Source organism: Bombina bombina, chromosome 2 (genome assembly GCF_027579735.1).
Source record: "Bombina bombina isolate aBomBom1 chromosome 2, aBomBom1.pri, whole genome shotgun sequence".
NCBI classification, from domain to species: Eukaryota; Metazoa; Chordata; class Amphibia; order Anura; family Bombinatoridae; genus Bombina; species Bombina bombina.
Genome location: NC_069500.1, coordinates 650499508 through 650514824, shown reverse-complemented (window position 1 = coordinate 650514824; position 15317 = coordinate 650499508). Strand labels below are relative to the sequence as shown.

The following is a 15317-nucleotide window of genomic DNA, read 5'->3' as shown; positions in this document are numbered from 1 at the left end:
TATAAGGGCTCAAAGATATGAAGTCTCAAGTGTTAGAAGTCCATTGAAGTCTAAAGGGGAATGAGATGTTGTGTTCACAAACTTCAGAAAGTCTCTTTGTTACCGTGACTTTGTGAACGCGAGAGTGTAAACTTTTTACTTTTAACTCTTAATATAAGCAGGTTTAAATGCTGAAACACAAGCGCAAAATACCACTCCACTCGTAATCGGGCTCTGAATCATAAAAACAATACAGTTTCAAGTCACTGTTTACATTGGTGCCAAGACAGGTTGCTTGACAGTGCGTTAGCTTTTTCTAGCACCTGGTAGGGATAGACATCTCTATAGCACATGCAGCGTGTGTCTTATTGCTCGTACCACCTGCTGATGTATTTTGTACATAAATAAAATATTAAAAATAGTAAAATGGGGAGGATGAACGTGTTGCCTATACCAGATATATTCATTTTCTAAACAGATTTCAAATATTTAAAAAAAAAAAAAAAAAATCAGTTTTTAAGCAAGCATTTGAGATAGCACAGATTTAAACCTTTCTTACACCTAGTTAGCAAATCAACTTTTTTTTTTTACTACTGTCTCCACTTTTCTTGTTGGGGGGAAATATAGTACAATTTTACCTTTGTTTTTTTCTGATGAATAACTATAGGGAACAATGACACTCCTTAAAAACTACAGTATTTGTTAGACACTACCTAAGTCAATAAACGTCATTGACTTAGTTTATTGACTCGCTCTTCTGTGAGCAGATACTTAATAGCCTTACCATACAAAGAATCAATAATAAGGAGATGCACCTGTCCAAAGGTCATTTTCCTTAGAGCATTTCTGAGTACATCGTTGGTAGCTGCTAAAGCATTGCAATTCAATTCTTTTTTGTTTTCTCTAGGACTTGCACAAACATGATCATCAACGTGTCTTTTTATATTTGCTTATCATATTAGGATCAGTTTTCTAAAATTATCCAGCCTTCCAACATGGTGATGAATAAAAGAATGGCTTTAACACAAAGGTTCCTTTGTATACACATGAGTGAATTTGTTTTTCATTTTAAATAGGGGATTGTCCTGTACTTTTAGAAAACAAATGTAGCCTTTTTATAGATACTCTTTACCCTTAAGAACAGAGGCACCTAAACATTTTAATATGTAGCATAGCTCACTCATTTATGCTATAAGATAACTGTAAAAAGTAAAATTAGATCAGAATCACATTTCAGTTAAACAAAAATACAAAAAGGAAATTATTTACTTATATGAATTAATTTTAACTGTGTAGACCAGCCAAAAAGACAAAGCCTGGTACAAATACACATAGGGTGAGAGAGATTACAAGTGGCGCGGCAAATCAAAATCAAAATGCTTTTTGCGCTTCTCTGGATCTGCATGTAATACAAGTTGAATAAAAATTATGTTTTTTCGCTAGCAGTAGCCTTAGAAGCGCAAACATCGCTAGCTGAGTTTTTGCATGCATATGCATGTGTTCCACCATAGAAATCAATGGAGTAAAAAAAGGTGGGGAAAAAAAAAGGTGGAGAAAAAAAAAAAAGGTGGAGAAAAAAAAAAAAAAAGGTAGAGAAAAAAAAAAGGTAGAGAAAAAAAAAGGTAGAGAAAAAAAAAGGTAGAGAAAAAAAAAGGTAGAGAAAAAAAAAAAGGTAGAGAAAAAAAAAAAGGTAGAGAAAAAAAAGTGGAAAAAAACACCCTACTCACGAAAACGTCAAAAAAAATGGAAAAATCTTCACCGCATGAAGAGGACCTCCATGTCAATGGTCTGAAGAGGAGGACCAACGTTGTTACCGGAATGAAGATAGAAGATGAAGATGGAGCGCCGCTCATTTTTGGCGAGTACCAGTTTTGGGGTTAGACTTTTTTTTTTTATTTGGGCAGAAAAAGAGCTGAATGCCCTTTTACGGGCAATGCCCATTCAAGTGCCCTCTTTCGGGGCAATGAGTAGATTAGGTTTTTTTAAGTTAATTAAGAGCTGGTTGCTTTAGGGCACTGTTTTTCAAACCTGTCATCAGGCCAGGTTTTCTGGATTACCTTGGGTGAGAGCAGGTAAAATAATCATGTTAACTTATCAGCTGATTATTTCAGCTGTGCTCCAGGTCAGATATCCACAAAACCAGTGCTTAAGAGCAATGCCCCACAAAAGGCTCTTTTAAGGGCTATTGGTAGTTTATTTTAAGAATAGGGTTTTATTTTTTATTTTGGGGTATTAGAATAGGAATACTTTTAGTTTTGTTTGTTATTTTTTGTAAGGGTAGGTTATTGTAAATGTAAGTTTTTTTTATTTTTTTTAAATAATTTGTTATTTTTTAAAATATTTTTGCAATGTAGGCTTTTTTATTTTTGGTAATGTAAGTTTTTCTTTAAGTAATGTTAGTGTTTGTTTTTTTTTAGGGTAAAGCTTAGGTTTTAGTTGGTTAATAGTTTATTTAGACAGTTTGCGTTGTGGGGGAATGGCATTTTAGGGGTTAATACTTTTATTTAGTGTTTGCGATGTGGGAGGATGGCAGTTTAGGGGTTAATAGTGTAGTTTATAGGTGTAAGTGTACTTTGTAAGGTATTTTTTGTGTGTTTTGTGCAACTTTTAAGTTTAGGAAAATAGTTTACCAAAGCTCTTAGATCGTGGTAAGGATTGAAACAATCGTGATTTCTCCCGATGTAATATCAGCGGAAGAAAAATGAATAGCGAAATCACCCAAACTTTTTATAGTTCATGTACAAACACGTTATCCAAACTTCTTGGGACCAGAAAAGTTTGGATTTTGCAATAGTTTGGATTTCGGGAATATTTGCACCTGTAAACTGAGATGGGATGGGTCCTAATATAAACAACATCTTATGTCATTTAGGCAATATTTATATGTACATCTATACAGCTTATAAATGAAACCTACAGTTAGTTTTACATCATTTTTTTTACATAATATTATCAGAAAGAGTACAGTACTGTAGTCAGAAAGTTAATAATTGTTAAACAAAACAAACACGCAAATTGTGACTGGTGGGGAAAACATTAGTTTTCAATAAATGTATTTCTTAAAAAAAATTATTAATGAAAAATGTCTGAATATTTCTGGATTTTGGAATTCCAGGCTTTGGGTTTTTGTTCCTGTACTAATGTGAGCCACACAAAATCCTTAGTGAACGTGGCTCTGGGCTATAGATTAGGTGACCCTGCTTTAGGTTAGGTCAAGGAGTCTGTTCCTATGTATTGTCTAGTAATGCACAAATCCCAAGACTAAGCTTTCCAACTATTTTACTTCTTGATACTATATTTTTGTAACACATTAAATATCTATGTTCAAACACCATTGTCTGGTTCATAAAAAGTAAGTAGTTGCCCCTGCAATATTCTTGTTGACTTCTACATCTGAAATAAAACTGGTCTACCCCTGTGTTAATGTAATTCATTTATAAGCCTTTTTTATGTGGCTTTAGAAAAATGAGCCCTGCTATGTAGTAGCTTTCAAGCAGTTCCATCCAGGCTAAGATACATTTCTGTTATTTAAAGGTTTATCTTGCAGCAGACAAAATTAAACTTTCATGATTCAGATAGAACATACAATTTTAAACAATTTTCCAATTTACTTTTAGCTTCAAATTTTCTTTGTTCACTTTGTATTCTTTTTTAAAAGCTAAACCTAGGTAGGCTAAAATTGATTTCCAAAACGATAAAAAAACCTCTTATCTCAGTGCATTTTGACAGTGTTGTACGTCATATAGATAACATTGTGCACACTCCTGTGGAGATATTTAGAAGCCAGCACTGATTAGCTAAAATGCAAGTCTGTCAAAAGCTCTGAAATAAGGGGGCAGTCTGCAGATGTTTAGATAACAGTGTGTTGGTTATGCAAAACTGTGGAATGGGTAATAAAGGGAATATCTATCTATTTAAACAATAATTTTTTTTCAAATAGACTGTCCCTTTAACACTGCTCATCGTTTATGTACTCTAGCGACCCATTTATAATTATCCTTAATTAGCCTCAGATTTACAGACAATTATGTTTTCATTATTTTAACAACTAATATAATGTTAAAAACTACATCTGAACATCAGGCTAATCTTTGCTTTGCAGACATTATTCTACCTGGTATTTATTTAGTATTTGATGCCTTATTAACTAGGCAGTGGGATGGGAAATCAAAAGATTCATCAATGGTTACAGCATTCTTTTTTCTTTTTAATTACAAGATTGTCTGTACTAAGTGGTAATATTTAGGGACATGTACATGCTGGGTAGTTACAATTAAAACTTTTTTTTTAATGACTTGATTTCATTTTTGAGTTACTATAGTGATCAGGCAACAGATCAGAACAGAGGAATCTATTATAGACTATTTCACCAGTACATACAATTGTCACATATTGTAGCATAACAATAGATTTGGAAAAATAGAAGTCAAGTGATCAGCTATAGGTTCTGCTGAGATCAGATCTCAAATAAGATCTACTCAGGTTGTCTGCAAGAATTGGAAAGGCTACAGGTCAGCTTCTCTTTAGCATCAAAACAAAAGGCAGCAGGACAGTGTTGTTACTTCTCACACAGCAGTTTATGACCAATAACACTATAACAGCCTAAAGTATTAATAGGTGGGGTGATATGCTGCCACAATAATGCAACATTACCTCTGAGTATTAAATAAACCTCCTATATAGAAACATATTCAATCAAATACACAAGACATAGCTAGGGAACCGTTTTGCTTAAAGGGACACTAAACCCAATTTTTTTTTCATGATTCAGATAGGGCAGCAATTTTAAGCAACTTTCTAAATTACGCCTATTATCATTTTTTATTCGTTCTCTTGCTATCTTTATTTGAAAAAGAAAGCATCTAAGCTAAGGAGCCAGCACATTTTTGGTTCAGAATGCTGGACAGCACTTCTTTATTGGTGCTGTCTAATCAGCAAGGACAACCCAGGTTGTTCACCAAAAATAGGCCAGCATCTAAACTTACATTCTTGCTTTTCAAATAAAGATACCAAGAGAAAATTGATAATAGGAGTAAATTAGAAAGTTGTCAAACTCTATTTGAATCACAAAATAACAAATTTGGGTTCAGTGTCCCTTCAATCTGTCAATTTGTTGCAGTCATATTTTTCATCAACAGGTTATTCATTTTTTTATGAAATCAGTTTTATTACAAACTATGTGACTCCCATTCATTTCATTACTATTATGTGAATAAATACATGCAAGGAAAGCACTAATTAACATGAAAATTACAGATATACTGGTATGATTAACCATTAAAATTGTGTACCTTTCTTGTTATATTACGTTTGGAAAATGCCATAAAAACATGTATATAAACTGCACAAAATGAATAAAATCAAATGTGCATCTACTTTATTTGAGAGAGCTTTATTTCTGATGCAGACAATTAAAGGGATAGTCTAGTCAAAAATAAACGTCCATGATTCAGACAGAGCAGGCAATTTTAAGCAACTTTCTAATTTACTCCTATTATCAATTTTTATTTGTTCTCTTGGTATCTTTATTTAAAAAAGCTGGAAAGTAAGTCTAAGAGCCAGCCCATTTTTGGTTCAGCACCTGGATAGCGCTTGCTTATTGGATGGCTACATTTAGACACTAATCAGCAAGCGCTATCCAGATGCTGAACCAAAAATGGGCTGGCTTCTAAGCTTACATTCCAGATTTTTTAAATAAAGATATCAAGAGAACGAAGAAAAATTGATAATAGGAGTAAATTAGAAAATTGCATCCTCTATCTGAATCATAAAAATTTAATTTTGACTATACTATCCCTTTAAGTATGTTTTCTCATGTGTAAGAAAAAGTAAACACTTACTTGCTGAGGAATCCTTCATGACAGCTATCACCAATATCAACATCATTTAGGATGGTGGAAGTAATCTGGCAAATTCAAAAGACAGCAACTAAAATTAATAGTTTTCACATCTGTGGACCCCATCTTCCTTTTGCCCCATTAATGTATTCTGACATTTTCACAGTCTCCCGCTGTTTTTTTTTATTATCCCAGAGTAATCAATGAGCTTTTAATGTTAATCAGCCAAGTCTAAACTTCTTTAAACAAATTAACATCCTTTTTACTGCAATTGTTTTTCAATAGCCAAACTCCACCCACCATTTGGAGGAGCCAATTTGGGCTTTTGTCCACAGACAACAAGGCTAACCACAGTCATGAAGTTAGTAAAAAAATGCATTGTTTTACAGTTGTTAAAAATTGTAGCAAGTTAGGGACATGCATGTAGCAAAGTTAGCCTTGAACAGTCAGCAGGGTGCATTTCATATTATAAAAATTTGAAAATCCTCAATTTTCAAATTACATAAAAAGTGGTTAAAATAAATAATGAAAGTGCAATGCAAACTTGTTTCATTATTCATAATTAAACATTTTATATAAATATCTCAATACTTAAATTGTACCTGTTGGGGATACATGAGAAGGATACATGAGAAGTGCAACTGAGAAATCCTGCTGTATCCTTTCTGGGTTTTACCCCTGTAACATTTATAGATATATTTTTAAAATATGCAAATATGGGCTGCAATACCAGTTAATGAGTATAATGAAGGTTCATATCTTACATGCTCACAGGTGCTGGCTTAAAGGAACATTACATTTAAAATGAAATCTCCCTTTAAAATGTTTAAGTAAGAAGAATAAAACAACATTGCAATATACTTTTTTTCTGAAAAGTGTTCTTGCTCCACTTTTCCCCCCCAGAGAGGTTAAGTGCAGGGAAGCGTACCTGAGCCTGCAACATTCTGCATCGGAAATCTCAGAGCACAAGTACATTTAAATCTGTATCTAATTGGCTACAGCAAAGTAGACCAGGAATATGGACTCCAACAGGATTTTTAAGGAGTATCTCTAATGTGCAATTGACTTGCAAACCTGGGGCTAACAACATGTATTTTTAAACATTTCTGTTGCAATGTAGTGCTTATTTGTTGATATAGGCTATGAGTTTAATGTCCCTTTAAAAGGCAAAGCAGAAGACAAAATTGTGTTACTTTACACCTCACTTTAACTAGATTACAAGTCTGTTAGGATAAACTATGCCAGACATGGCACATTGCTGCATAAGGCTTTGAAGTGGCAATAGACAGATTTAGAGACTCTCTCTTCACGTAGGCAGGTTTAAAGGCTTACATCTATCTCTTCAGGAACACCATGAGACTTCATAGATGAAAGCAGCTCCATAATGGGAATAACTTCTCCAGTCAGCATGGTAATGATGCTTTGGCCCTGTTCAGAGACAGGTAAAAGGAAATTGTCAGAAAGCACAATGTGACTGCATTTGATGACCTGCTACAGAAAGATTCAGATTTTAAAGCAAATATAAAAATACATTTCCCTTAGGGATGTCATTCAACAAAGATTCTAAAATGAGCATTAAAAAGTACAAAGATAAATTAGTAAATATGTTTGCTTATATCAATGATACTAAGCTTCTGCAAAATGGTGGCAATAAATATTTTGAAGGTTAAGATTTTTGCAGTCTTTATCATATCTTACACAATATCACATTTAACATGTGTACATATAACCATAAGAAAACGTAGAAATGTAAAATACATTACATTAGTTTACCTACTAGCAAACAGTTATCTTGATCAGCTAGCGAACATTAAAAGAAAGTGCAAGTTAAATTTATGGTTACGTGATAAATTAATTTATTTTATAATGGTGAGACTCCAAATTACATCACATGTGGGATTACACTTCAGTCCCCTAGGAGTAGGCAATAACACACCAGGGCATTTATCCATCCTACTCTCCCAAAATCCCTCAGTCATAAATATAGCCAATTAGAAAGAGGAAACTAGAAAACCAAGAAAGGACAAAGTGTGGCAAATCAAGTGCTGCCTCCAACTGTATAAACGGTCCTTGTGTACTCTCACCATTTTGAAACAAATTTTTTTTTTTTTTAATCAGGTAAGCAAAAATTTGGTTTTCTTTCAGAAGACTGTGAACGTCCACGAGACATCACATATTGGATCTTTTGTTCAAGCAAAGAAGTCCACGAGACTACCATATAATAGATAGAGAAAGGTGTTCTACTGATCAGGCACTATGGCCTGCAGTATTTTCTTGCCAAAATCAGCCTCAGAGGAGGCAAACATGAATTAATGATAAAACTTAGTAAAGATGTGTTAAAAAAAAGAAAACAAATGGTGACCACCTCACATATCTGGTCTATAGAAGCCTCATAACTGAAGGCCCAAGAAATCGAAGATGCTCTAGTAGAATTAGCAGTAATGTGTTCAGGGGGAGTCTTCCCCACAACTAAATATGCTTTACGAATTAAGGCTTTAAGCCAGAAGGTTAAAGCAACTGCGTGGCTTTGTGGACCTTTGTGAGGCCCAGACAAATGGCTCACTAGGGAAGACGAAATTTGTAATGATTTTGAGGCTTCATCATAGAACTTAAAAGGGACATGAAACCCAATGTTTTTTCTTTCATGATTCAGATAGAGCTTGTGATTCTAAACAACTTTCAAATTTACTCCTATTAACTAATCTGCTTCATTCTCTTCATATCTTTTTCTTGAAGAAACAGCAATGCACATGGGTGAGCCAATAATATTAGGCATATTTGTGCAGCCACAAATCAGCAGCTCCTGGGAATACCCAGGTATCCTTTTCAACAAAAGATATCAAGAGAATGAAAAAAATTACATAATAGAAGTAAACTTGAAAGTTGTTTAGAATGGCATGCTCTATCTGAATCATAAAAGAAAAAATATGGGTTTCATGTCCCTTTAAGAGCTCTTACAACATTCAAATTGTAAAGATGCTCCTCAGATTTTTTTGGAGCTGGGCACAATGCAGGAACAAACATTTCCCAATTAAAAAATAATTTAATTGAAAGTTTCACCACAGGAGTTGCCATGCTAAGCAGGGGGACAAACAGGAGTAGTAGCTCCGCCCTATAACCCATCAACTGCCAGTCCATAGATCTGAGCTGTCCCGATTTGCTCCATTTAACAGGTAAAACTGTAAGCAGAAAGCAAGTGAAGATGGAAAGCGGATTATCTACGCAAATATATGTAAGCTTAAAAAGTGACACAGAACTGAAAAACTTAAATTATGATTACCTGATAATTTTATTTTCTTCAGACGAGTCCACAGCTGCATTACTTTTGGGAATTCAGAACCTGGCCACCAGGAAGAGGCAAAGACACCCCAGCCAAAGGCTTAAATACCTCCCCTACTTCTCTCATCTCCCAGTCATTCTGCCAAGGGAATAAGGAACAGTAGGAGAAATATCATGGTGAAAAAGGTGCCAGAAGAACAAAAAACAAAAATTACAGCCGCCCCATACAAAAAAGCGGGCAGGAGCTGTGGACTCTCCCTGTCTGAAGAAAAGAAAATTATCAGGTAAGCATAATTTAACTTTTTCTTCATAAACGGGGAGAGTCCACAGCTGCATTCATTACTTTTGGGAAAACAATACCCAAGCTATAGAGGACACTGAATGCAAAACGGGCGGGTACAAATGACGGCCCATTCTGAGGGCACCACAGCCTGAAAACACCCAAACTCCCGACAAGAAAACTGTTTCACTATCAGCCAAAGGGACAAAAAGAAACAGCCCAAGTAACTGTCCAACAGTTAAAACCAGCAGAGACCGCTCAGGTTATTAGACTCGACCAGAACCAAAAGCCCCTGAGAAAACAAAGTCCCGCAAAACAAACTCACCCCTACCTAAAGTAAGGAAAACATCCACATTCACCCAGAAGGGAAGAAAACGGACTTGGATAAGAGACTAGGGCGAAATAAACCCCAAAAGGTAACTCCAAAAGAGTAAACCAGGATGAAAAAAGACAAAACCAATGAAAAACCCTACCGCCCAACAGGGCAAATGGAGAATCCCTATCTGCATAGAAACCAAGGATTAATTAATTAATGCCCTGAGACTGAAAGGGAGAAGGAAAACTCCTCCCATACGCAGAGTGCCAACCAAAGACAAACTGTACTTGGAAGCCGCTGAAACAGTATCAAAATATCTAAATATACTCCTCCAAAGCCACAGGCGTCCTGCAGTAACAGATAACTTAGCGGCCCAAGTCGCCAACCCTAGGCATTAAACTGCACAGGACCATCCTCAAGAAGAAGGTCTCCAGGAGTGCAGAACAACTCCTTCCCAAAAAGGACCAGAAATACGAGACCAGAACCAGGAAAAACAGTAGAGAAACTACCTGCCGAGAAGGATCTACCACGAAGCCTCCCCCTGAGGAAGGCTCACAATATCAAACTATGATACACTGCCAAAGATCAATAGATCTGACAGATCCTTGACCCTCGTCCGGGCAACGTACCAAGCACCAAAAGTGACTGATAATGCCCAAAAGGACAAAGGAATAAAATTCCCCTATTGTCAAGACTTCTAGAAAGGAAAAAGGAGGGAACCAGCCCTCCAAAAAAAGCTCAGGTCCAGGACCCAGATGCAGCCCCCTTCCCGAAGACTACTGATACTCCCAAAGAGAGACCCTCCACTGAAAAGTAAAGAGATGGCATGACACAACAAATTAACCCCTTCACTCTGATATCCTGCACGCAAGGCAAGGGGGACAACCCCACTGAACAAAGGAAGAAAAATACCTCCCATCATCAGGCAGATACTATGGATAAAGATGCCTTAGGCAAGGGTATTTGCAGGACCAGCATAATGAAATTACAGCCACAGCTGTATTTGAACTCTTGACACTCCGGTTTCAAGGAAGTGTAGACCGTCACTAAGCCATGGTGGAGCACCATCCAAATCCACCCCAAAGAAGGGAGAATGTATGCAGCACAGCGCCTCCGCACACCAGCAAGGCAAGGAGCGTAAAGCTGTAGACAGACTCAACAGGTCAAGTACCGAATGACAGAATATCCCGCCGCTACGGCCGGTCTAGTAAAAGACTTATTCTCAGGAAGAAAAAATATGCGCCAGTAGGAACCGAACACCTTCCGGAACCGGGCTGTCCCGAACCACCCTAAGGTATCTGGTACAGAACTCCAAAAAGTCCAGTCCAGTTAAAGACAAGGACCAGGACAAATAAACCCTGACACCCAGAACTTGGAGCCGGCTTACAAACACCCTGAGGAACTCCCGGGTTACACTTCCGGAGCAGACTTTGCACCCCAGGCGATGCATCAGTTATATCCAAGGCACCTTGGACACTGAACTCTCACGTAAGAGTCCCAGACACAGAGTGCTTAAGACACCCACAACGGGAAACAACTCCCGAATTAAAAAGGGTGCTAGGCAATGATGAGAGACACACAGCCAATCTGGATGACCCTAAGGCACTAGGGACAACAGCCCTAAGTCCAAAGACTAAGGGAACGTCAAGAGAACAGAGCTCATCAGATATTTTGGATTGAAAATAGGACCATAGTCTCCAGGTCCTCTGAGAATCCTTCTCCTGGAAGCCCCTACAGTTTGAGGAATATGAATGAACTAACATTCTAACCCCAGGTGGGTCAAAACCCAAAAACGTCTAAGTAGGGGAAAAAAAGGAAAAAGGGAAAACACCCTAATCTACAAACTCCAAAAATATGGGAGCAGATGGAATCCGGGAAGTAGAAAAACCCAAAAGGGCCTAGTTTCTGAAACAGCTGACCAAAGGCCAACCCCAAGGAAAGGGGACAAAAAAGGGCCCAATCAGCCTCAACCTGAAGGAAGAGATACGGTCATCAAGGGAAATGGATCCAAAAGGACAATTTCAAAGAAGACCTCAAAGAGAAGACGAGGAACATTACCCAGAGCAATTCTTAGCAGGATCCACTCTGGACCCTCACCAACAAATAGGAACAGGACAGCGAGGACTGAGTGCAATCCTTCGGTCACCTGCAAATCACGACCTAAACTAGGCTATTTGAAACCCATCAGTGAAAGGGTACTCACTGTAAGGAACACCTAGTCACTCTGATGCTCCTTCTTAAAAGAAGAGACAAGAACCAGCCTGTCGTCTGAGTACGATCTGAAGAGAACCCAAAGAGAAACTAACTCCTCATCCGAGTGAGAAACTCACCATCCAACCAGGCAGCCAGTTACACCGGCACCACGTGGATGATATAAGCCGTGCTAAATAGGGCATTCAAAACTGACACAGGCCACAGAAAAATCAAGAACCCATAGGATCGACAAACCTAAGGACAGTGTACTGAAACCTTAACATGCGACTTCCACGGAAGTGCTCAAGCGACCACAAAATCACTAGTATCAAATTCCAGAGAAGAAATGTTTTCCCAACGGAAAGATTATAACAGACATGAGCTTCCAAAAGAAATAAAACACATCCTAACTCAGTGCTTGACAAATATGTAAAATCTAGGAGTGTGTGTGTGTATATATATATATATATATATATATATATATATATATATATATATATATATATATATGTGTGTGTGTGTGTGTGTGTGTGTTTGTGTGTGTGTGTATGTATATGTGTATGTAAGCATAAAGAGGCTAGAGAAAATTTCATAAATCACAACAAAACAGTTTTAAAGACCACCTTAACAGTGCACATGAAGACTTCCCAAACAAAAAGAATAAATAATTTTAAGACAGTAAACAAATTTTAGTACAACTAGGAAGAGAGAGAGGTAATATAAAAATAAACTTTTCCAGCAATTACTATGTAGAATGTAGAATACCACCATTTCTAGGGCAGTGGAAAAAACACAGGAATATTTGGAGTTAAATAGGGATATCAAATAATGAAAGGCCAATGCAAAGTTTGATTTTTACAACACATTTGCCATTAAAGTGAATGTCAATTCTGATGTGCCCGGTTTTTAAAAATTTGATTAAAAACAGGGGCACTTTAATTCATCAAACTTTACATTTCACTCCTGTTGAGAGAAAAACAAAACAAAAAAAACACCTTTTAAACTTGACAGCAGCTCTAGCTTCCTCCGGTCATTGCAAGCCATTTCTGACATCAGAAATGATGGATAGGTCATCTTCCAATTACGACTCCCCCCCGGGGGAATCAGTGTCTGATTCAACGCCGTGATTGGAGGAAGCCGCATTCCTCATTTTAGACACAGGAAGTTTAAAAGGTAAGTTTTTTTTCACAACAGGAGTGAAATGTAAATTTTGATGAATTAAAGTGCCCCTGTTTTTAATCGAATTTTATAGGTGTACCGCACACCTTTTTGGCCGTCACGCAACGTCAGTACCGCACTTTTAAAAAAGTCCTTTTTCAATGGGACTCCCATAGCGCTGGTATTACGAGTTTGCCTGGGAGGCCAAAAAGTGAGCGGTATATTCTATACTGACAAGATTCATACCGCCATCTAAAGTCAGTAGTTATGAGTTTTACGTTGCAAAGCTGTACCATAAAACTCATAACTAAAGTGTTAAAAAGTACACTAACACCCATAAACTACTTATTAACCCCTAAACCGAGGCCCTCCCGCATCGCAAACACTATAATAAATGTATTAACCCTTTATCTGCCGCTCCGACATCGTCGCCGCTAAAAAAATTATTAACCCCTATTCCGCCGCTCCCCGACATCGTCGCCACTATAATAAACCTATTAACCCCTAAACCGCCGCCCTCCCGCATCACAAACACTATTTAAAGATTATTAACCCCTAATCTGCCATCCGCCCACACCGCTGCTATAATAAACCTATTAACCACTAAACCGCAAGCCCCCCACAAAGAAATATACTTAAATAAATGATTAACCCTTAAACCTCTGACCTCCCACATCACTAACTCTACATAAATATATTAACCCCTAATCCTAACCCTAACGTAACCCTAAGCCTAACTTAAATATAATTAAAATAAATCTAAATAAACCTTACAATTATTAAATAAATCATTGCTATTTAAAACTAAATACAAACTTACCTGTAAAAAAAAAAATCTAAGCTTGCTACAAAATAACTAATAGTTATATTGTAGCTATCTTAGGTTTTATTTTTATTTCACAGGTAAGTTTGTAATTATTTTAACTAGGTAGACTAGTTAGTAAATAGTTATTAAATATTTACCAACTACCTAGTTAAAATAAAACCTAACCTGCCTTACACTAAAAACTAACATTACAATAAAATGAAATAAATTAAATTAATAAAATACAATTTACTAAATTACAAAAAATAAAAAACAAAATTATCAAAAATAAAAAAACAAATTACTCCTAATCTAATAGCCCTATCAAAATAAAAAAGCCCCCCCAAAATAAAAAAACCCCTAGACTACACTAAACTGCCAATGGCCCTTCATAGGGCCTTTTTCGGGGCATTGCCCCAAAGAAATCAGCTCTTTTACCTATAAAAAAAAAAAAAATACAAAACGCCCTCCAACAGTAAAATCCACCACCCACCCTACCAAACCCCCCAAATAAAAACCTTTCTAAATAAATCGAAGCTAAACATTGCCCTGAAAAGGGCATTTGGATGGGAATTGCCCTTAAAAGGGCATTTAGCTCTTTTACATTGCCCAAACCCTAAAATAAAAAAAACCCACCCAAAAAACCCTTAAAAAAAACCTAACACTAACCCCCGACGATGCACTTATCCGGACATCCATATTCATCCAGCCGGAGAAGTCCTCATACAAGCGGAAAGAAGTCTACATCCAGACGGCATCTATTTTGTGGGGGCTTTTTTTATTTTGATAGGGCTATTAGATTAGGAGTAATTAGTTTTTATTTTTGATCATTTCGTTTTTTATTTTTTGTAATTTAGTGTTTATTTTTTTGTAAGTTAGAAAATTGTATTTTAATAATTTAATTTATTTTATTGTAATGTTAGTTTTTATTGTAAGGCAGGTTAGGTTTTATTTTACAGGTAACTTTGTATTTATTTTAACTAGGTAGTTATTAAATAGTTAATCACTATTTACTAACTAGTCTACCTAGTTAAAATAAATACAAACTTAGCTGTGAAATAAAAATAAAACTTAAGATAGCTACAATATAACTATTAGTTATATTGTAGCTAGCTTTGTTTATTTTTTTTTCCATTTAAGTATGTATTTAGTTTTAAATAGGAATTATTTAGGTAATAATTGTAAGGTTTATTTAGATTTATTTTAATTATATTTAAGTCAGGGGGTGTTAGGGTTATGCTTAGGGTTAGGGGTTAATATATTTATTTAGTGATGTTGGAGGCCAGAGGTTTAGTGGTTAATAACTTTAGCATAGTGACATTGGGGTGGCAGATTAGGGGTTAATAACTGTAATGTAGGTGGCGGCGATGTTAGGGGCAGTAGATTAGGGGTTAATAACTGTATGTAGGTGGCAGCGATATCGGGAGCGGCAGATTAGGGGTTAATAGTTTTATTTAGGTGGCGGCGATG

The 15317-nt window shown here is 36.3% G+C and overlaps 1 protein-coding gene across 4 annotated transcripts in view; it reads right to left on the bottom strand.

The window, feature by feature from the left end:
- The window catches only part of C9orf72 (C9orf72-SMCR8 complex subunit), a 114440-nt gene that overhangs the window by 68326 nt on the left and 30797 nt on the right, over window positions 1-15317 (bottom strand). For all 4 annotated transcript variants that reach the window (XM_053702588.1, XM_053702587.1, XM_053702590.1 and 1 more), the window contains 2 exons: window positions 7149-7244; window positions 5820-5884 (listed from right to left, as the gene is read on the bottom strand). In XM_053702588.1, coding sequence (XP_053558563.1) covers window positions 5820-5884; window positions 7149-7244 — 161 coding nt within the window. The remainder of the gene's footprint in view (window positions 1-5819; window positions 5885-7148; window positions 7245-15317) is intronic.